Source organism: Leptidea sinapis, chromosome 47 (genome assembly GCF_905404315.1).
Source record: "Leptidea sinapis chromosome 47, ilLepSina1.1, whole genome shotgun sequence".
Classification (NCBI taxonomy): Eukaryota; Metazoa; Arthropoda; class Insecta; order Lepidoptera; family Pieridae; genus Leptidea; species Leptidea sinapis.
The window spans coordinates 4,507,876-4,529,909 of record NC_066311.1 but is presented as its reverse complement, the minus strand read 5'-3'; the positions used below and the strand labels follow the sequence as shown (position 1 = coordinate 4,529,909).

The window sequence follows — 22,034 nt, the reverse complement described above, 5'->3', positions numbered from 1 at the left end:
AGTAGGAGAAATCAAGGCACATGATTATTGAGTATACAATAATCACTGTGGTATGTAGGTACATATCACAAACCAAGATTACACGCAACATTTCTACGTTGGACCGGTAAGTTGATCTGAACTAACTTTTCATCATATTATGGTAAACACAGTAATATTACTCTACGGAGTTGATATAACAGCAACAAAATAATACAAGGTATTCACTTATCCACTCTAAGAACTAGAACTTCATTGATAAATTACTTCGTAAATAATAACCGGAGTGAAGTTGATGCGCATGAAACCCCAGCTGTTTCTACAACTCTGAAGTTAGTTACAATTTCCTGTTGAGTGTTGACTGTTCACAAGTTGAAGATAAAGTTCGTATCACTTTAGAGTTTAGTGTGTTTGTTATCAATCCATTGCCGTGTTATACATTAAGGTGAGTTTTTTCATTATTATGAACAATAACATCGTTTTAGAATCGATAAATTGACACGTATTTTATGAAAACTATATTGATGAGTAGATAATATTTATTTATTTACTTGATACACAAAATAATTGAATTGTAATTTATCTACGGTAAAATTATACTAATAAAGTATATAGAATGCAGATATTATAATCTATGATTTCAATTATATTACAATATTAAGTAGTAAAACAAAACTACCTAGGTAACTAGGTATGCAGATAAAAAATCAAACGAAGCATTTGTATTACAGAATTATTAGACCAAATTATTTACGCTAATGTCTCGCTTGCTATGTAATTTGAAATTGCCTAAACGCTAGTGCATCAGCTAAGTTCGGATACAGGGTAAGTCCATACATCTACATATAATTTGTGTCATACCACACACAGTGCGACAGCAACTTACCTAGCGGATTAAGGCTAGGGTTCAAGGGCAGAATAAGGGCAAGGGCAAAATGGCGTTTCGTGCTATGCTAGAATGGGCAATGAATACTCCATTTAGTTCCAAACGAAAACAGGGGTGAGACAGGGTTGCATTATAACCCCTGCACTTTTTAACATATATGTGGAAAGTACATTATTCGAAAGATCATAGAAAACTGGAAAACGAGCTTTCCCATAGGTGGAAAGTGACTATCAAACCGATATGCTGACGACAGCATTCATGTGGCAACATTCATGAAAGATATGAGTGAGCTGTTTCAACGCCTTGAGACAGATAGTGGCAGAATCGATCTAGCAGTGACCATAGCAAAAACTAAAGTGATGTTGAACGAGCTGGAAAGTTATCAAATTACATCAGTAACATTCCGGGAGTTAAAATTGTCGATCACCACATATACTTGAGCTACCAAATGAACAATGATTAGCTGTGTAGTTGTGTCTCCGGGAAAAAAGAAGAATCGCGATGGGAAAATATGCTATGTCTCAACTGAACAACATCTGGAAGAAAAGGGGAATTGGTATCAAAACTAAATGTAGACTGATACGAACACTGGTTTTCTCTATCTTCCTGTATGGAGTAGAATCGTGGACAATCTTGAGCCGAGAAAGGCAAAGGATTGATGGATTGTCCACTATATGCAGACAACGTATTCTTTCTTGTTTGTGAGTAGTTTCGCTACCTAGAAAAAATATTGCGTGCGTACAAAGTACACATGTCAGAAGTGAAACCTGCATGGTGCATGAACCTCTAAACTGCATATGAATTCCTGGTACGTGTTGCTAGATGAAACATGATTTCAACCACTATGAAAGACATTCCTACCACCACTAATATATATATAATAATATGTTATCCTGGTGTCTTTGTAGTAATACGTCGTGCGCTTGGAGTCAGGATATATTAAGGTATACTCACGCCGTACTTAAGACAATCTCTACTTTAACTATGATCGCCTGGTACCAAAACATTGTATTATGCTTCCTATCTCATTATATTATTAAATTATGTTAAATAAATATTATGAATTGTATGTGACTGCTCTTTTTACTGTCGCTTTTTCATTTCATCGACTTTCAAATCACAACGATGATAAAGAAGTTTTCACTTCAATAGTATGCATATTTCTGTCTCATTCTTTGCCGGCTTCATCCTACACATTTTTGTATTTGTGTCTCTTAACTGTCGTTTTTTCCGTTACATCCGGTTTGAAATCACAACGATTCTAAAGAAGTTTCATTTCAAAAATAATTGTGATTGGAAATACCGAAGGGAGAAGATCGCGCGGTTGTTCTCCAACGATCCATCTCCATCTAATCTCTCCACTGTTGTTAGAGACGTGCTAAACAGAATCTGGTGGAGGCAAATCATCCACTTCAGATGCAACCATAATGCTGACGATAATCCTCAGACATGAGGACCCCAAGAGAGAGCTTTGTTGCCAGCAAAAAGAAATGCCCACACGCTTACAAGATATTTAGACAATCGGGACTTAAGCTGTACTCGGAATTACCCTGTATCCGGACTTACCCTCTTACCTTATAACTTATAATTTATTTAGTGTAATAATGAAGAGGGTAAAGATTCGTTATTTAAAAGAGAAAATTAAATTAGTATTTCTATTAATTTATTTAATTACAAATTGCGGACGCAAACATGATGTTTTGTGGGAAGAAACATAAATGACTTAAGCTGGTATTCCAGAAGGTGTCCAGCGCCTCACATTGGGAACGTATGATGGCTCCAAGTTGTAGTCTTTTTCATCATTGTCATTATTTTCTGAATTGTTACCTATTCTTTGGAACTTTTACCAGTGGGAGGTTCATTTGCAGGATGCCGTGAAATAGTAGTGTGTAAACATTACTGTGTTTTTGTCTGAAGGACGAAATTACTGGGCAAATGAGACTTAACATTAAAATGTCTCAAGATGCCTAGCGCAGTTGTAGTGCTACTCAGAATTTATGTATTTTTCAAGAACCCTGAGTGTCATTGCATTGTAATGGACAGGGCGTATCAACTGAACGTCCTGCTCGTCTCGTACCATATTTTCATAATAAACAAAACTGAGGTGTCCATTCGTTGTTGAAGCATTATGATTGTATTATAAGTGCTGACCTGAAATGTAAGCTGATATTTCTGAATATCCACTTTAAATAACAATAGGTAATACACATCGTCGCTGATAGTGAATTATTCACAAGTATATTCAAGTACTTCACGACACACTCGTAAGGCACGTTAAGGGACTACGCGCACTTATTCAGCTCTTTTCAGCTTTTGTCCATAGAAAACAACAATTTTGTGTGGAGACGTGTACGCGTCGATTCAGCTTTCCGCGTCCAGAATGGACGCGCATGGAATGGACGCGCTTTCGCGGCAAACCAGCATAAAATGAGGATATAAGTTTTTTTTATTATGCGAATGCTATAGAGAGCGTTCGGCGCTGTTCCGCCGCGTACAGCGCTGTTCGCCGTCGAATGCGGCGGAACAGCTCTTTACAGGGATGGTTCGCGACTCCTTGTCGACAAGTTGCGACCTGTATTGTTCCTGCATTGATTTAACGTAATCATTATGCACGCAACGATTAAAGAGTGCAGACGTGATTTAAAGTTATTATTCTCATTCTTACGACGCCGTACGCGGCTGATAGAAGCAGAGCTGTATAAGTGTGACCAAAATCGTTCAGCGAAACGCGAATGGACCTAAATAAGTGCGCTAAGTCCCTAAGAGAGCGCACAACGCTAGAAATAATTCTGATTTCACCCGCGCTCTTCACACCACCCCGTATTCATACAACGAATCGAAAACGTCACCGCGGGCCGCGTCATGCTTTGTAAGAACATAGTATACGCAAAAAAGTCAGATAAAACTTGGCCAAGTGCGAGTCAGGTTATCCGTCTGTACTTTATTTACTAGTAAGTAAAAAATACACCATAAACCAAACGATAAATCAATTAACAGTATAATAAATTATATATGTGCAAATGGGCAAAACTTGCCAGCAAATACAAGAAGTGGTCGTTGTCAATACTTTTATCGAAATATTTTTTTTTATTCCTAGAAGATTTTATCTCCTTCAGTCTGCAGTTGCAATTCTTAATTAGGACTAACAAATACCTAAAATCAAGGGACGATCTTTGACTGAGAGAGCGCACTCAGAGCTTACTTACGTAAAACTATACTGAGTGTAAGCTAAGCATAATCTTTGATTTCGTTTTTATAGTCATTTGACAGTTCTAATTATGCTCTTAATAGTGATTTTCATTATCTATACTATAGTAATATTATAAAGCTGCAGTGTTTGTTTGTTTGTTTGTTTATTTGTTTGAACGCGCTAATCTCTGGTACTACTGGTCCGATTTGAATGATTGAGTGTTGGGTAGTTCATTTATCGAGGAAGGCTATAGGCTATGTTTTTTTTTTCAAAATACTATATATTTATATATAATATTATAAAGCTGCAGTGTTTGTTTGTTTGTTTGTTTGTTTGAATGCGCTAATCTCTGGTACTACTGGTCCGATTTGAATGGTTCTTTCAGTGTTGGGTAATCCATTTATCGAGGAAGGCTATAGGCTATGTTTTTCTTTTCAAAATTAGGGATCCGTAATAAAATTGCTATTTTGTAACACAAGGTGTAAAATCGAAAACCTATTTTTGCGTGCGCTGCAAAAACTATTGACAATAGAACAAAATGATGTACAGGCTATAATATAGGCAATATTTTATCTCGGTATTTCCACGGAAACGAGAAAAACGCGGGTGAAACCGCGGGGCACAGCTAGTCTATTATAACACTAGAAATAATTGTTTGTAACTAATTCTAGTACCAGTGGAGACTCCTTTGCACAGGAAGCCGGATAGATTATGGGTACCACAAAGGCGCCTATTTCTGCCGTGAAGCAGTAATGTGTACCAACATTACTGGGTTTCGGTCTGAAGGGCGCCGTAATTAGTAAAATTACTGGGCAAATGAGACTTGGCATCTTATGTCTCAAGGTGACGAGCGCAATTGTAGTGCTGCTCAGAATTTTTGGGTTTTTCAAGAATCCTGTTCGGCACTGCATTGGGTAGGGCGTAATTACCATCAGCTGAACGTCCTGCTCGTCTCGTTTATTTTCATAAACAAAAAATATCTAATTCTAGTAGGTTTTATAAGATACATATTTTAAGGTAAAGTATATTGGTGAGCTTTAAGGGTAAATGTATACACTTTTATAATAAAGTCCCAGCCACTGTTCAGGCATTATCTATAAATAAATTTAAATGTTTTATTAAAAAGTGGCTTTGTCGTTAATCCTACTACTCCACAGCTGAATATCTAAGTGATCCGAAACCTGAGACAAGATTATGATTATTTTATAGCAAAAACAATGACAGTACAATATTGTATATTAGATTAAAAAGGGCGCAAAAAAAGAATGCTGGGAGAGTTTCTTGCGCCGCTTCTTTTCTCTCAGAGCGCCATTTGTTTCCGAAACGGTAGTAGTGTCTAGTATATAAGAAATGACATAAAAATAATTCTAAAGAAATCAATTTTGAAAAAATAAATGCCTTAAGCTAAGATAGACCAATGTATAAGTCAAGTTCGCATTTTATTACACTCAGCTAAGTTTTATGTAAGTAAACTCTGAGCAAAGTCTCAGCCTTAGTATTCTATCTCTATCGCAGCCTAAACCACTACATAAAAATCATTTATTTATCTTTAACCACAAATGATAGTATCCAACCACAGTTTCCGAGTGAAATCATTGAGAAATAATGTGAGAATTTGCTGAATTTTATTCAGTTTATATTGTAATGCCATAGTTGCATGAGTTCTTGTACGTTATTTTCCAAGGTAGTATGTTCAAATGTAATTTATTTACTTATTACACGGACGAGTAAAAAAAGAAGGACTCCGCGCCGTGATATTAGCAAGTGAAGCACCGTTATGCTAGTGTGTGTGCGGTTACGGGGGATACTAGTTACACAATTTTTTCTCCCTTAAATAATCATATATGGCCACAAATACTTATACAGTATCGTTTTAACACATTTTCACAACGCACGACGGCATTTTTAAAATATTTTATTAAGACGCAAACTGATCTGTCACAGACGATGACAATTCTCATAATGGCCGCCTATCGGCCTATAGTAGTGTAAGTGTGTGCGTGGGGCTATGTATTTACACGTTTTCCGGCTTGTTTTGGTGGTAGGTAAGGTGACACGAAGTCCATATTTTTTTACTAGTCCGTGATTTATTAATGATATTTATCGAAAATTGGAAACTCTAAGGCTTAGGGTTAAATAGCATACTTAGACTTTACTTAGGTACCTAAAACTTTGCTGAGTGTGATAAAACGCGAACTTGAGTTTTGCATTCGGCTGCCTTAGATTAAGCTCAGCATATTTTAGCTGTTAAATGACTCTTAAAACAAAATCAAAGATTATGCTAACCTTACTGTATTAACGCGTGCGTAGGAAAACATATATCTATTATTAAAATTGAAATCAGTTATGGCTAAATAATAGGCCTATATATCTACAGGAATCTATGATTGCGAAACTGAAGTGGCAGTGTGCAGGGCACATAGCTCGGCGGACAGATTGCCGTTGGGGCAGTAAGGTCCTCGAATGGCGACCACGTACCGGAAGGCGTAATGTTGGTAGGCCCCCCACAAGATTGACTGACGATCTGGTCAAGATCGCCGGAGTAGATTGGATGAAGGGAGGCCTTTGTCCAGCAGTGGACTTCTTATCTATGAAATCTTCAGCACTATAATTTGACACTCAGCTCAGTTTTACGTAAGTAAGGTCTGAGGACGATCTATAGATGTCAGCCGAAGTCAAATGTGATGTTCACTATATTTGAAGGAGTGCTTCCGCACGTTGAGTTTGGCTCAACCATACTATTTTTTTTATGAAAATCAGGGACGACACGAGCAGGACGTTCAGCTGATGGTTATTGATACGCCCTGTCCATTACAATGCAGGGCCGCTCAGGATTATTGCAAAACCCAAAAATTCTGAGAGGCGCTACAACTGCGCTTGTCACCTTGAGTCATAAGATGTCATTTGCCCAGTAATTTCACTAGCTACCGCGCCCTTCGGACCGAACACAGTACCTAATGCTTACATATTACTGCTTCACGGCAGAAATAGGCGCCGTTGTGGTACTTGAATCTAGCCGGCATCCGGTGCAAAGGAGCCTCCCACTGGTAAATAAACTAATAATAATAAATACTAATAAACTACACACAAATACGGCCACATGTTTTTTGTGCCCCTATATCTTTCTTATCCTTTAATCGTGTATATATATATTTGAGTAATGCAATATAGGTACTCGAATAATTTATAGCTTTACCTACTGAAATTATATATAATTGAGATAACATAACTGATGGAAAATGTTTAATGGTTAACAGAATATACCGAATTACTAATCATTTTCGAAACAAATTATTTTAAAGATTCAAAATGGTACATCTGACTGACGAAGAGTTCGGGAAACTGCGAGGCGAGTCTGTTAGGAGGTTCACCTGGAGAGCGGAGAATATATCCATCTCAGTCATATCATATGGAGCTATCATACAATCAATCCGGGTACGAACAATTTGTTTTACGGTTAAAGTAGGAGTGATGATATATGTAGTGTTGTTCCGGGTAGTATGTACCTACTGCCAAAACACCCTTGTTGGTTGAAACTGACGATCCCTTTTAAAATATTATTTTAATTTTGAGTTCTAAAATTATTAAAAAAAGCGCAAAAGAGAATGATGGGAGAGTTTCTTGCATTGCTTCTTTTCTCTTGGAGTGCCATTAGTTTCCGCAGTGGTAGTGTTAGAAGTTACATCAAAATAATAAATTAATATATTTTTTTAGAAAATAAATGCCATTTATCCCTTTTAATATTCATCGCATAATTATTTTCAATGTGATATGTGTTTTTGATCAAGATATGTACTAATTTTATTCTCAACTGATGCTATTTAAATTATATTGTTTTCTAGTATGGAATAATTATATAATTATTCTCAAGGATAATAATTGTCACTAGATGATTAAACAGTAAAGTTAAGCGAACAGATCGTAGCCATCACAAAACTCAAGTTGTTTTTTCAAAAATAATAGAGTAGCACTTTGTAGCTTAGCTTGGTCAAGAGAGCAGTTTCCTCTTAGATAAATTTTCAAATCATCCCCTAATAAATAGTACCTAGATTTTGCTTGATAGTATTTTGATTTTTTTATGAATAACCGTAAATAACGGCCTAAATGTAAGCCTTGCGGGACGCCGGAAAGTGGCTGCAGTTAATTTGATATGTACTGAGTTTAACAACATCGGTTGATGTGTTCAAATTTCTTCCGGAATAGTATTAATATAGTATTAATGTTATGTGAATTTCTAAGCTTTTTGTCTTCTTCTTCAGATCTTCTTTATCAGATGCTTAAATTACATCAACCTCGTTTCCAATGCAGATTTTATTTATTACTAAACCAGTGAAACTTAACAAATTTAAATGAGGCGATCTTAGTCATGTTTTCTTCTGTAACTAAATGTTTAGTTTGCCAGGAAAAAAGGTGTTTCTCAAATATTATTAAGGGTGTGGACAAAATAGAAATAGGTCTATAATTTTTATATCACATTTATTGCCCTGACTCACCTATGTGAGTATTATACCATCTAGATGGTATAACATAAATACCAGTTCCTTATTTCTACAAACTACAAAATAATTTATGTATACGTAATACTTACTAGCTTTCGCCTGCAATAACGGTCTTCGATTGACCTAGATTGATTTATGTCAATAATATTGCATATTAACATAAGGAAATATAGAGAAGTGTCGCCATATTTTATTCTTTCTTCTATTACCTCAAATTATACCTGTAATTGTATAATATATTCAATAAATAATCCACAGAGGATCTGGTTTCATTCACAGGTTCCAGATAAAAATGGTGTAACTTATGACGTGGTTCTTGGCTTCGATGATCTCGAGAGCTACGTGAATCGCAACGAACCACATTTGGGTGGCACGATTGGTCGTTGTGCAAACAGGATTGGTGGTGCCAGTTTCAAGATAGATGGTACAACGTACCAAGTCCCCAAAAATGTTGGAAGTGATCATTTACATGGAGGAATAATTGGCTTTGATCAGGTATTCTAAGTATAACATATGACTGGTGAGACATATTTATATTTAAGAAGAGTTACTCAGTATTCGATTCTCGATCTAATCTATATGTAACTTTTATCTGTTTTTCGGCTACTATAAAGGCTACATATTAACACGCTAGATGCATAGTGGTTTTGAAGCATCGCCTGCAGTGGGTTAAAAAAATAAGTAAAGTGTGGATATGTCACCACTCAGTGCGTGACTCATTCAGTGGTTAAGCGCAAGCGGCGACAGATCCGTGTTCAGACTTCCCGCTTAGTACCGACGTACCCCGCGATTATCTTTTAATCCATGAATCAGTTCGGTGTGCATACGTTGCGTAATTATATAATATTAACTAATTAATTTTAAAAAGAACTTTTATATTTCTTCACAAAGTATCCCCAGCCGTGTCTTACCAGTCATGCTGTCTTGTTATTGTTTATTAGTGATACATGCGTGTATAAACGTGGTTTTATTGTATGTCTTCTGCAGGCTAATGGACTTATTGCGTTAGACATTATATTTAAAACGTCAAACAGCTCCTATGAATACAGTTGGTTGAACTGATTTATGCAGCCGATCCACGCTATGCCTTTATTTTATTTAGTAGGCACTTCAACAGAATGCTTATTAAAACATTTCCAAACAAACATAATTAGTTGATGTTACACCTATAACAGCAACGCACAGCATTGACCAATATTAATTATAAGTTACTGTTTTATAATTAACCCATAATGAAAGACGAATTGTGTATTGGTCAGACAAATTCGATAAACATACACATATTGATTTGAATGAAACAGTGGTTTTAAGTTATGAATCCCAAGTAGGTATTTTATATCGAACTCTATTTCACTTTCAGGTAAACTGGAAGTCCACAGTCGACGGCAATAAAGTTATATTTAGCTATTTATCCAAAGACGGCGAAGAAGGCTACCCTGGGAATCTTATAACCAATGTTACTTACGAAGTAAAAGATAACGCTATTTATATAGATTTTGTGTCCATTACGGACAAGAAGACTGTTGTAAATCTGACTAACCATTCATACTTTAATTTGGCTGGGCACGATGCTGGGGCACAAGGATTGTTTGATCATGTCATCTCTATTAACGCTGACAAGTGAGTATTTTGGATTATTGACTGCGATAGTGACAATATTTTTAATGTTATGGGTGGAGGGATAATAGGAAAGATCGATCTAGATGTACCTTTCATGATCACATGTACCTACTGAAATGGGTCTAGACCAAGAAAACCAAGAGGCTAAGGGAAGAAGCCAGGGAAGTAAATCAGAATTGTGCCAAATGGTAATGCGTAACCTGTATCTGCCTCTCAGGGAGACAGCATTATTTGCATTTGTAACTTACAAAGTTCTTATGAGAGGAGAAAATGTTCCAAAATAAACCAGCGAAGTGAATTTTTCACGTAGATGATATTGTTAGTGTGTGGTACATCTTCTCTTAAACGCATCACGGTCACGGTTTTAAAGATGTAACTTCTCGAACTTCATCGTCAGCAACAGACAGTTTGTGTTGCCAGTAATGACTTACGGTACGCAGACGTGGTCGCTAACTATGGCCCTGATGTGAAAGCTCATGGTCGCTCAGAGAGAGAGAGAGCAATGGATAGGGCTTTGCTCGGAGTTTCCCTGCGAGATGGAATCAGAAATGAGGAGATCCGTAGGAGAACCAAACTCACCGATATAGCCCAAATGATTGCGATACTGAAGTGGTAGTGGACAGGACACATAGTTTGACGGACAGAAAATGGCCGGTGGGGCAGAAAAGGCCTGAAATGGCGACCACGTACCGGAAGACGCAGTGTTGGTAGGCCCCTACGGACCGACGATCTGATCAAGATCGCCAGAATACGTTGGATGAGGGCAGTGCAGGAGCGATCGTCGTGGAGATCTTTGGGGGAGGCCTTTAGTACAGCAGTGGACGTCTCTTGGCTGATGATGATGTCATCATACTTTATAGTAAGATAGAGATTGATAGTTTTTGTAGGCAGATGAGGGGTGACATTTTAGGCAGTACTTACTTAGTACTCCTTACCGTTATTTAAATGTTCCCTGAAATGCTGCTCATCAAGTTCTAGCTTCTATTTTGAATTCATTTCGGAAATAGCAAGTCTTTGACCGTGCGGGAACATATTTAATAAATCAGTACATTAAATTGTTTTGGTCTTATTAAATGAAAGTAAAGAAACAATGTACTGTGTGGAACTTGAAAAGTTAAGAACTGAAGATTTTAACTTTGTATAACTCTTTCTTTTTACAGAATTACGGAAACCACTTCGGAGTCAATTCCTACTGGCCGACTTCTTGACGTAGGTGGAACACCATTCGACCTACGAACTCCTACTCGACTTGGTGACGTCATGGCTAAAGATGAACTTCTGTTTGATGACAATTTCTGTGTCTCTACATTTGGATGTACCGTAAGTTACTAGACATTATTTGTTGTATATTTTAACTGGTTTATCTCAATAACATAAAATCCTTTATTCCTCTAATACCCAGAGTATTAGATGAATAAATTACTGGTTGGTATATATGTGACAATTTATTTAGAAATTTTATTAATTTTACACGCTTTTTATTAGCTTCACCTGTGTATATATGTGACAATTTATTTAGAAATTTTATTAATTTTACACGCTTTTTATTAGCTTCACCTGTATATATATTATACATATTTGTTTGTAACTGACTCATTTGGGCGCGATTTTGACCCACTTTAAATGGCAATATTCCGTTCAAACTTCATAGATTTATCGAGGACCGATGACAATACATTAATTTGTTAAAATTATTCCATTTTACAATTTGCTAAATAAGATTTTTGTTAATTTATATAATTCTAAAACTATCAAATTTCAACCATTGTCTTTAACCGATTTAACTAATATTAGGAAATTTTCGAATACCAAGAGAACATTGCGCTTTTTAGCGTGATTTTTAGTTTTTTTTAACTATTATTATTGTCGGACTCATTCTTAGAAGTCAATGTAGAGTTGTGTTTAAGTGTTCCGAATTTAAATATTTCAGCTTTACAAAAAGTCCGAAAAATGTAATACAATCAGTAGATATGATATAATATGGGTTAATTTTGTAAATCTCAACTAATAAATATTCAATTCTTTGTTAGCTTTGGTTGTACTTAACTCATACTTATTAATGGCGACAGTAAAAAAACTTTAAATTCTATGGAAGCCAGTGGGCTTCCAGATTACTTCCAGTAGAACTACTAGTGAGTAGTTCTACTTTTAATATGCCAAGTTTTAGTTAATACATAGTTCAATGCTATATCGCTTACAAGGCGTGATCCGAATTCGAAATCTGAAGAAAAAATCACGGCAAAGCAAATAAATAGTGAGGCAAGAGTATCCATTCCATTTTTACAATCGCGGTCTCATAAGTTGCCTTAATAATCACTGAAATTCGTAAGAAGGTGACACATAAAAACAAGGAAAATCACGTCATCAATGTTATTGGACAAAAAGACTAAGGTAAAAGCAAAATGTCTGACGTTACAGGGCCTAAACTTCATATCGCGAGTGTCGCATCCAAATGGAAGATATCTTGAAGTATACAGCAACCAACCAGGGGTCCAATTGTATACCAGTTACTATCTCCCTGCTCCTGAAGAAGCAGCACTTATCGGAAAAGGTGGTGTGGGATATCGGCGACATGGTGCCTTCTGTCTGGAGACCCAGAACTACCCTGATGCCGTACACCATCGTGACTTCCCTGACGCTGTGCTGAAGCCTGGGGATATCTATACACATAAAGTGGTTTTTAAATTTGGTGTTGCCAAAAGCGGTGGTCCACAAGTAACTAATGTTTAGACCATCTCAATAATATTTCACAGACTTCAGTATCAAAATACGTAATACCAAATTTGTCTCGATTTTTGGCGACTTTTCTATGGCAATTATGATATTATTAGATTTATTACAAAAAATGTACAAGAGATATCATCTTCATCATTTTAACCGGAAGACGTCCACCGCTGTACAAAGGCTTTCCCCAAAGACCGCCATGACGATCGATCCTGCGTATGGAAAATATAATACCTAGTAAATTTCAAACTACCCTTCAGTAATCAAAATCCTTACTACTAATTATTTACGTGTGTTAATTTATTAGATATTTTTATGCTCATACAAAGTATAAATAAAATTTAAATATTATTTTGTATATTTATAATTTACTTTTATATTACGTTTTATATATTTTAACCCATATTTAATAAAAAAAAAATTGCATTGCATATTTTATTTGGCTTTAGAATAATATATAACTTAAGCAAACCCATTTGAAATTCGTTGTTTAAGTGTGCTGTTAAATTGTGTTATTAAATAAAACAGGTTAATTTTTATAATATAAGCTAGCTGACCCAGCAAACGTTGTATTGCATATATTAATATCGCGATACAAAAGTAACTGTTGATCGTAGATGGGTGAAAATTTGAAGTTGTATGTATTTTTTAATGTTGACTCATAATCAAACAAATTTAAAAAAAATGTCAAAAAAATTTCGTGTGGTGGTGTTGGTGTTCGATGTTGTCCGATTCTCAGACCTACCCAATATGCACTCAAAATTTCATGAGACCGATTCTCATCAAGCCGTTTCGGAGGAGTTCAATGTTTAACACCATGACACGAGAATTATATATAATATATTATATATCATTTAAATAAAGCAAGTATGCAGGAATGAGAGTTGACTTTGAACTTGACTCTCGTTCTAGAGTTTAGCGAGTCAGCCTCGTGTAAAGGCAAAATATGTGTCAAAATGGTTCAATCAGTTTTACTTTGCCTATCAACTTCAACGTCTTCAAATACTTTTGAACAACTTTAGCTAGCTTCAATAGAAATTACAGCTTAAATAAATATACATGAACAATTGTTGGAGAGCAGAAAATATTAAAAATATATAAAGAAAGTCCATTGGTTTATTATAATGAAAAAAATCTCACTAAACTATAAATTATTTATTTATCTTTTTAAAAACAATATGAAATGTTCTTACAATTGAAGGCTCCAGTTTTTATGCTAATTCACACTATAAATCATATTTTGCGTCGAATTTTTTTACAGCTGGATATGATATCAAAAGTTATGTCAATTCAGATAATCCATATCATAAGGCAGTATAGTGGATCTGCGTTATAGGAAAACGTTTTATAGATGTATTTCTATATAACGCGTTTTCTGGCCTCGTTATTCGTAATAATAATTAATAATCACAATTCGTAACAAGTATTTCCAATTGTTTGCTTAGTTTTACTATTTTATTAAGGTTTTTAATACAGAAATTTAATAAAATAAGTTAATTTTGTAACAACACAATTGTCACAGGTCCAAACGTACGCGAAGCTAATTTTGAACTGTACAAATCATTATAAATTTCACAGTACAGAAATATGTACATGAAATCAACGCGTTATATGGAAGGGATGCTCGTGTTATAGGGCGAATTTTAATCGCTTCATATGAAAACGCATTATAAGGGTACCGTGTTATAGGAAGAATTAATGCATTTTATTTGCATCCATCGATGATACATGTGTAAATTTTAGATTGGACATTTTAAAATATGTCTAATATCGTATTTAAATATTCCGTTACATATATAGCTTGCAGTAATATGTTTGAACAAATGCTATAAATATTTATCTACGGATATAGCTGTATTACTAGGAATATTATAATTTGAACATAATCTAGTAACATCGAGTGGTGCTACAATTGCGACATTTTACCTTAATAAATCAATTTTCCATGTTATAATTTTGGAACGACCTGTATATAATCTAGTAGCCGGGTACTAAGGCTGAGATCTACAGAATGTACTCAGATTTTGCTCAAACTTTACTTACGTAAAACTTAGCTGAGTTCAAAATCAGCGCAATCTTTGATTTGGTATTTAAAGTCATTTAACAGCTGAGATTATGATGAAGCACTGACTTGTATAAAATATAAATACCACTGGACAGGCCGTACTATATGTTTGACAGCAATTTTTTGTGCCTATTTGAAGCGCCACTCGCGAGCGTCCACAGAACTAATTTTGACGTATAATACAAATGGCTGCGAAGCAACTTACAATACTCTGAAGTATTTTTGCATTTTGAATTAATTTCTTTCGGTTTCTGTGTTATTTATACTTCAAGAATCAACGTAATAAAGTACATTTTTTTTGTTAATAGTTTCCCACCATCCATCGATGTTTTCTAAGGTTGTCATCACTAGATTTAGTACCACAAACTCTCGCTACATGGCCAACAGCGCCAAAATGGCGAATTTCAAATAGGCACAAAAGACTTTGACAGCAGCCAGTCCAGTGGGTTAAAATAGAGGTCAGTGTGTTAAAGTCAAGCGCGCGATTTATTACACACAATAAGTACATGGTCGATTATTATTAAAGAAACATTTTACAATAGAAAGTTTACTTATATATTATTATACTTTATTGAAATAATTGGAAATTGATGAATGATATATGCGAGATGCAGACTTGATAACTTATTTGGTGTAACATTAATGTCAAAATTAGTTCAATTTACTTCCATAGTAGATAACAACACATTCTCAAACTTTAATAATATTGGGCTGAAAATTAAAACTTTGTTTATAATTAAATTATTAAAACTTTCATGAGACATTATAAACTTATCTATTAATACGGCTTTACCTTTTGACGGCAAAAGCTACACTGGTGAAACGGGACGCAACATAAAAACCAGACTCACCGATCACATCCGCAGTGTACGAAAATTGGACAGCAAGACCTCGGCAGTGGCAAAGCATACCCTAAACCTCCACACGTCACATTATATTAGGTTCGATAGGGTGAAAGTATTGGCTCGCAATAAAAACTCTGTGTCTCGCAAGCTGCTGGAAGCCATATAAATTGAACGTCGAACTACTTTTAATAGAGAAAGATTTGAGCTCTGCCTCCTATTTGGAAACCAGTGTTACAAAACGTATCTCGCAATAAGACCCATAGTGCCGATGATCACGTAGTTTACATTTTTTACTCCGCGCTCCCGCGCCCCCCGCCCTATCCAGCCGCGCACTACCAGCCCAAGTCCGCAGTAAGAGACGGGACGTTATCGCGAATCCACTACACTCACCATGAATGGACTTCCGAATGGTCCGAAACTAGTCGGTACCCACACAGATAAAACGTGAGTAAAGCCGTATAAATAAATAAGTTTGTTTATTATGTTGGAAACCATGATAACTATATAATAATACATATTAATAACAGGAAGCCTTATAAAGTCGAATCAATGCCATTTTCTTGTCCGTTCTCCTTGACTTGATCGCCCCAGGTCAGGTTGAGGTCCTTCTTCATGCCGCCATCCAGAGGAGGAATCAACGCTCGAGGAAGTAGGAATGTTGATAGATTGAACAGATCCAGGAACACTTTGTAGCGGTCACTATAAAAAAATCTTTTATAAGCAAAAAATCTCCAACGTCAGCAAAATTTAACAGACTATTAGGCCCTGAGACATTTTAGCTGGGGGGAAGATGAAATAAAAGCTATGGCAGAAGGAACATGGATCAGAAAAACATTGTATGCATTAACATACAATAAACAGACAAGACTTACAAATACGCTCAAAACTTGTCTGAAGCAAAACTCTGCTTACAAGTCTATTAGGCAGGGTTTTCGTTCAGTAGTGCTTCGACCGCGCTTTGAATACAACGCCACGCAAAGACAAAAAGCGTGATTTTATCACGGATTAAGTTGTTGCGTTTAAATCGTTAAATATATTATATTATATCTCTAATAAGATGGTAGTTTTGATGGATGGTATATGATCCCAGTGTTTTTTTTTCCAAAAGTTTAGTACGCAACCCGGCAACAGAACATGTGGCACGTCAACGTTACACATTGTTTGAGACTGGCTTGAGAACGCCCACTTGGTCGTAGTATTAGTTGCCGCTCTTTGTGATTACGCCTGCGGTATCTAGTTGGAGGGCAGCGGAGAACAATCCTTAATCTAAGACTGAAACCAAGAATTATATATTATGTAAGTTTGACAGAAATACCTTCTTCAGAATATATTTCTCTCTCTCGATATAATTCTCTTCTCTGCCACAGTTGGCAGAGGCAAAACATAATTAAGTAAATTATACCTTAGAGTAGAACGCAGATATTGGTAGCCTGAAGAGCCACCAGTTCCAAGTTGCTGTGACCCAATCATACGCTGCACCATTATCACGTGGTTATCTGGAATTCATTCAAAGGATTCTATTACGATTTATATAGAAATAAAAAAGCTATCGAAACTACTTTTTTTATGAAAAAAGGGACGAGACGAGCATGACGTTCAGCTGATGGAAATTGATACGCCCTGCCCATTACAAAGTCGTGCCACTCAGGATTCTTGAAAGACCCAAAAATTCTGAGCGGCACTAAAACTGCGCTCGTCACCTTGAGGCATAAGATGTTAAGTCTCATTTGCCCAGTAATTTCACTAGCTACGGCGCCCTTCAGACCGAAACACAGTAATGTTTACACATTACTGCTTCACGGCAGAAATAGGCGCCGTTATGGTACCAATAATCTAGCCGGCGTCCTGTGCATAGGAGCCTCCCACTGGTAATTATCATGAACATATAATAACAAAATTATCTCATAACGTAATAGTACTAGTTATTGTTATATTTTAGCTTATGGGAATTGATTTTTTATGTGGCATCATTCTTTTTACATAAGAGGAGGCAAACGGACAAGAGGCTCATGGGATGGGAGTGGTGAGGCAACCGCCCATGGACATCCGCAACAAAGGTGTCAAGATGCGTTGCCGGCCTTTGGTGGGAGTAAGCTCTTTTCTTGAAGGTCCATAAGTCGTATCAGTTCGGGAAAACAGATACAGGGAAATATTATAAAAAGATTATATTTTATTATTTTGAGATTTGATTTATACTTCACAAATTATAGTATTAATATGAAAATATACAGAGCTACGGATCGTGTGTTCTCATAAAACAGGTAAATGCAAAAGTGACAGCTGTCATAGAGGTGGGGTTTGACACATAAGTAAATGACAGCTACAGATGCGTTACGTTAATACAGTGGCTGCGCGTGGCAAGAAATTTCTAGAATCATTTTGTAAATTGTGTGTCGTTATAATTCACGGCGATATAATTATTATTGTTGATATAAGTAATCAGCGTCTACAAATATCATAAGTCTCTGTTTCAATGTGACGCTTGATTGAGTAAGTAGGGTAAACCAACCTCTCTTCGGCACTTTCGTATTTAAATCTAAATATCATTATTTTCCTGTTAAAAATCAAGATTGCAATCGCCATGTCACATTTGTAACGATAAACTACATTTTGTCTTTGACATTTAAGGGTTTTTTTTAGGTAAGTGTCTAAGTAATTATATAATATGTTTAGGCAAATATTTTTACAACTTAATAGGCAGCGATTAGTTTGTTGGTATTTGATGTTAATTTCAACTTGGTTCCACGTGGCCAGGAGGAGATGGACTGAAAGATGGACAACCAAGTTTTACCAGTGGGAGGCTCCTTTGCACAGGATGCCGGCTAGATTATGGGAACTACAACGGCGCCGATTTCTGCCATGAAGCAGTAATGTGTTAGCATAACTGTGTTTCGGTCTGAAGGGCACCGTAGCTAGTTAAAATACTGGGAAAATGAGACTTAACAACTGATGTCTCAAGGTGACGAGCGCAGTTGTAGTGCCGCTCAGAAATTTTGGGTCTTTCAAGAATCCTGAGCGGCACTGCATTATAATGGGCAGGGCGTATCAATTACCATCAGCTGCACGTCCGGCTCGTCTCATCCCTTATTTTGATTTAAAAAAAAACAAGTGATATTTACTACTTACATCGCCATTTGGTGATAAGACTGTCCATATCCATGAGAAGAGTGAGCAACTGGTGCGGCTGAGAGAACCGAGGCTCATCGCGGTAGAACGTAATCATTATGGCTCCCTGCAGCGCTCTGTGACTCAACCTAAAAATGTACAATACACTTAGCATGGCCTTCTGACATGTAAAGATTGAATATGGATTGAGTCAATTAAAAAATATATATATCCAGGTTGAGTTATGTTACTAATAAAAAACAAAGACATAATAAAAAACAAATTAAAATTCTTCAAAATACCTTAGAATTGCGAAAAAATTGCATGACAAATTTCTTCCATTACTTCTATCCAAGATTGGATTATGTGTACCACCTTATCATTGTCGTATAAGTACATATCTGCCAGTACATGTACGATTTTGCAAAAACAATCATGGCTCAAATTCAGCTTATTATTATTATTTCAAAATTATATAATATTTGATTCATCAGTAATAGTAGTATAGATATAAATTTCAATACATTTGGCAATTTTATTAAATATTTTAAATCCTTATAATTTGGATGTATAAACTTATAATAATATATTAAGGAAATGCATACCTATAAGTAAGATATAATATAAGTATTAAATATTATAAATAATTTAAATCTAGTCATAGTATTAGTTGTTTATCTAGTTAGTAAGGCTATTTAATAAATAAACAGATTTAAGCTACTCATTATATTAGTAAGTAAGGTACTGGTGTTGTTAGCGAAGATTTTTTTTATGGAATAGGAGGACAAACGAGCGTGTCACCTGTTGTTAAGTGATCACCGCCACCCACACTCTCTTTCAACACCAGAGGAATCACAGGAACGTTGCCGGCCTTTAAGGAAATTCTACGCGCTTTTTTTGAATGTGAAAACCCATGTCGTATCGTCCTGGAAACACCGCACAAGGAAGTTCATTCCACAGCTTTGTAGTACGAGGAAGAAAGCTCCTTGAAAACCGCACTGTGGAGGACCGCCACACATCCAGATGGTGGGGATGATATCCTAACTTGTGGCGTGTCGTGCGAAGGTGGAATTGGGCGGCAGGAATCAGGTTAAACAGCTCTTCGGAACACTCCCCGTGATAAATGCGGTAGAAGACACACAATGAAGCGACGTCTCTACGCAACGCCAAGTGATCCAGCCGTTTACAGAGCACTGGGTCCCCGACAATTCGAGCTGCTCTGCGTTGCACGCGGTCAATGGAGATATTTTGCAAGAAGTTGTTATCTGGAACTACCTTAACAGACTTTCAAGAAACTTTTACGATTGGCTTCAGCGTAGCCTGGAACAACATGTGGGCTGTATTGAGTCAAATACAGACTACATTGGTGCACGTAGGAAAAAGTTATGTTATGTTTGCATTGGTTAAATTAAAAGTAAGCATTCATTCAAACGCACCCTAATTTTCTAGAACGAAATCGCGGACGAACCTATAATGCATAATAATTATATGTACTCGTATACCTACTTAATTATAATTCATCATAATATATAAAATCTTTGTGCCGTTTGGTGTCGAGATAATTGGTCCGTGGGGCCTAGAGGCGCGGAGAATGTACAAAGTACTATCTTCGGGCTTCAATATGGCTACTGGAAATCCAAGCGCTGGCAACTATTTCGGTCAACGGAGCAGCCAAAGCAGCTATCCAACGCGAAAATGCTGCCAGTATTCTTGGTACGTTTCCTCATAATGATATTTTAATTTAATGTAGTAATCATAGTATTGTAAATATAAGATTTGTTTAGTTTTAAAATATATACAAAATTATAATTCAATATAAATTATATAATTGGACCTTCAAGGTAAGAGCATACTGCCAACTTAAAAGCCGACAATGCACCTCTTGACCCCTGTTGTTGCGGACGTCTATGCGTGGCTGCCTCACTTCCTATCAATTCGAGTATTATTTATTTAAATTAAATATAAAAAAAGGATTAACACGCGTAGCTCTACCTGAAAACGTGAGCCTGCAAAGGTCACGAAACGTCGACTTTCTATCTTTATATATATAATTCTTCTGTGAGTGTGTATGTCACTGAACTCCTCCTAGACGGCTGGACCGATTTGGATGAAATTTTTTATGTGAGTTCAAGGGGATTCGAGGATGGTTTAGATTCACAATTGAACTACCTCCTAAACGGCTGGACCGATTTTGATGATATTTTTGTGTGTTCCAGAGAATTTGAGATTGGTGTGTGTCTTCAGGTGGATTCAAGAATGGTTAAGATTCACAATTAAACTACCTCCTAAACGGCTGGACCGATTTTGATGATTTTTTTGTTTGTTTCAGTGAATTTGAGATTGGTTTAGGTTCTCAATTCCGTCCATATAATATAATTCTCTCCGTCCATATAAATAAGAACTCCTCTTAACGGCTGGACAGATTTTGCAAATTTAAGACGTGTGTACAGGACAGCGTCTGTTATGTCCACTAGTATAATATATATAATGAAAATGGTATTTGTTTGAAGCTCAATCATGATCGTATCGACATGAAAATACCAGCATTCGATGCGAAATTTATCTTAGATGGTTCATGGCTACTTATTTTTCGAATTCCAACGTTCCTTCTTCTTAAAATTCGCCCAGCGAAGCGGGCGGGAAAGGCTAGTAAAAAAATAATGTATCTTTCACGAAAACACCTAATCTAAAATACAGTTACACTTACGCCAGTCTAAATCCTTAATAAAGTTTTAAATAATGTTAATAAAATTCTTTTATTAAATAAAAACATATTATGATATATATTTTACGTGCAACTTATCCAGAAAAACTTTTACCTCCTCTCCCCTCTGGACCTCAATGCATCATGAACGGCCGGGTCGAATATGGAGCGATATATTTCTCGACGATTCTCAATGTCCCTGAGACGATGGTTTCGTACCATCTCGTTTGGCTCTTGCTGTAGGCACAATATAAATAACAATATAAATACAATATTTATTTACCAGAGGGAGTGACAATGATAATGCAACAACTCTGGGTAACCGTCATGAAGCTGCACCAGTTCGTAAGGGGGATTTGACATGGGGAGAAGAACTGATAAGAAATTCCCAGCCTATCTTTCAAATCATATAACGAC

General features: G+C 36.2%; 3 protein-coding genes across 5 annotated transcripts in view; 2 read left to right on the top strand and 1 right to left on the bottom strand.

Annotated features, from left to right (window-relative positions):
- The window catches only part of LOC126978117 (SWI/SNF-related matrix-associated actin-dependent regulator of chromatin subfamily E member 1), a 147,222-nt gene that overhangs the window by 121,429 nt on the left and 3,759 nt on the right, over positions 1-22,034 (top strand). The gene's annotated exons all lie outside the window — the stretch shown is intronic.
- LOC126978164 (galactose mutarotase-like) lies at positions 333-13,267 on the top strand. 3 transcript variants are annotated; one of them, XM_050826924.1, is made up of 6 exons: positions 333-424; positions 7,358-7,490; positions 8,834-9,049; positions 9,915-10,174; positions 11,335-11,494; positions 12,593-13,267. In XM_050826924.1, exons 2-6 carry the CDS (start codon positions 7,365-7,367, stop codon positions 12,902-12,904), a joined length of 1,074 nt encoding a protein of 357 aa, XP_050682881.1. In that variant the 5' UTR covers positions 333-424; positions 7,358-7,364; the 3' UTR covers positions 12,905-13,267. The 3 variants fall into 3 exon arrangements, with proteins under 3 accessions (XP_050682881.1, XP_050682883.1, XP_050682882.1); XM_050826926.1 differs by lacking the exon at positions 333-424 and adding an exon at positions 5,721-5,739; XM_050826925.1 differs by lacking the exon at positions 333-424 and adding an exon at positions 7,082-7,102.
- LOC126978153 (tryptophan 2,3-dioxygenase) overlaps positions 14,039-22,034 on the bottom strand; it is a 31,728-nt gene continuing 23,732 nt past the window's right edge. Inside the window, exons 7-10 of the mRNA XM_050826906.1 lie at positions 21,733-21,854; positions 18,935-19,062; positions 17,211-17,304; positions 14,039-16,507 (exon numbers count right to left, since the gene is read on the bottom strand). Coding sequence (XP_050682863.1) covers positions 16,342-16,507; positions 17,211-17,304; positions 18,935-19,062; positions 21,733-21,854 — 510 coding nt within the window. The 3' untranslated portion in view covers positions 14,039-16,341. The remainder of the gene's footprint in view (positions 16,508-17,210; positions 17,305-18,934; positions 19,063-21,732; positions 21,855-22,034) is intronic.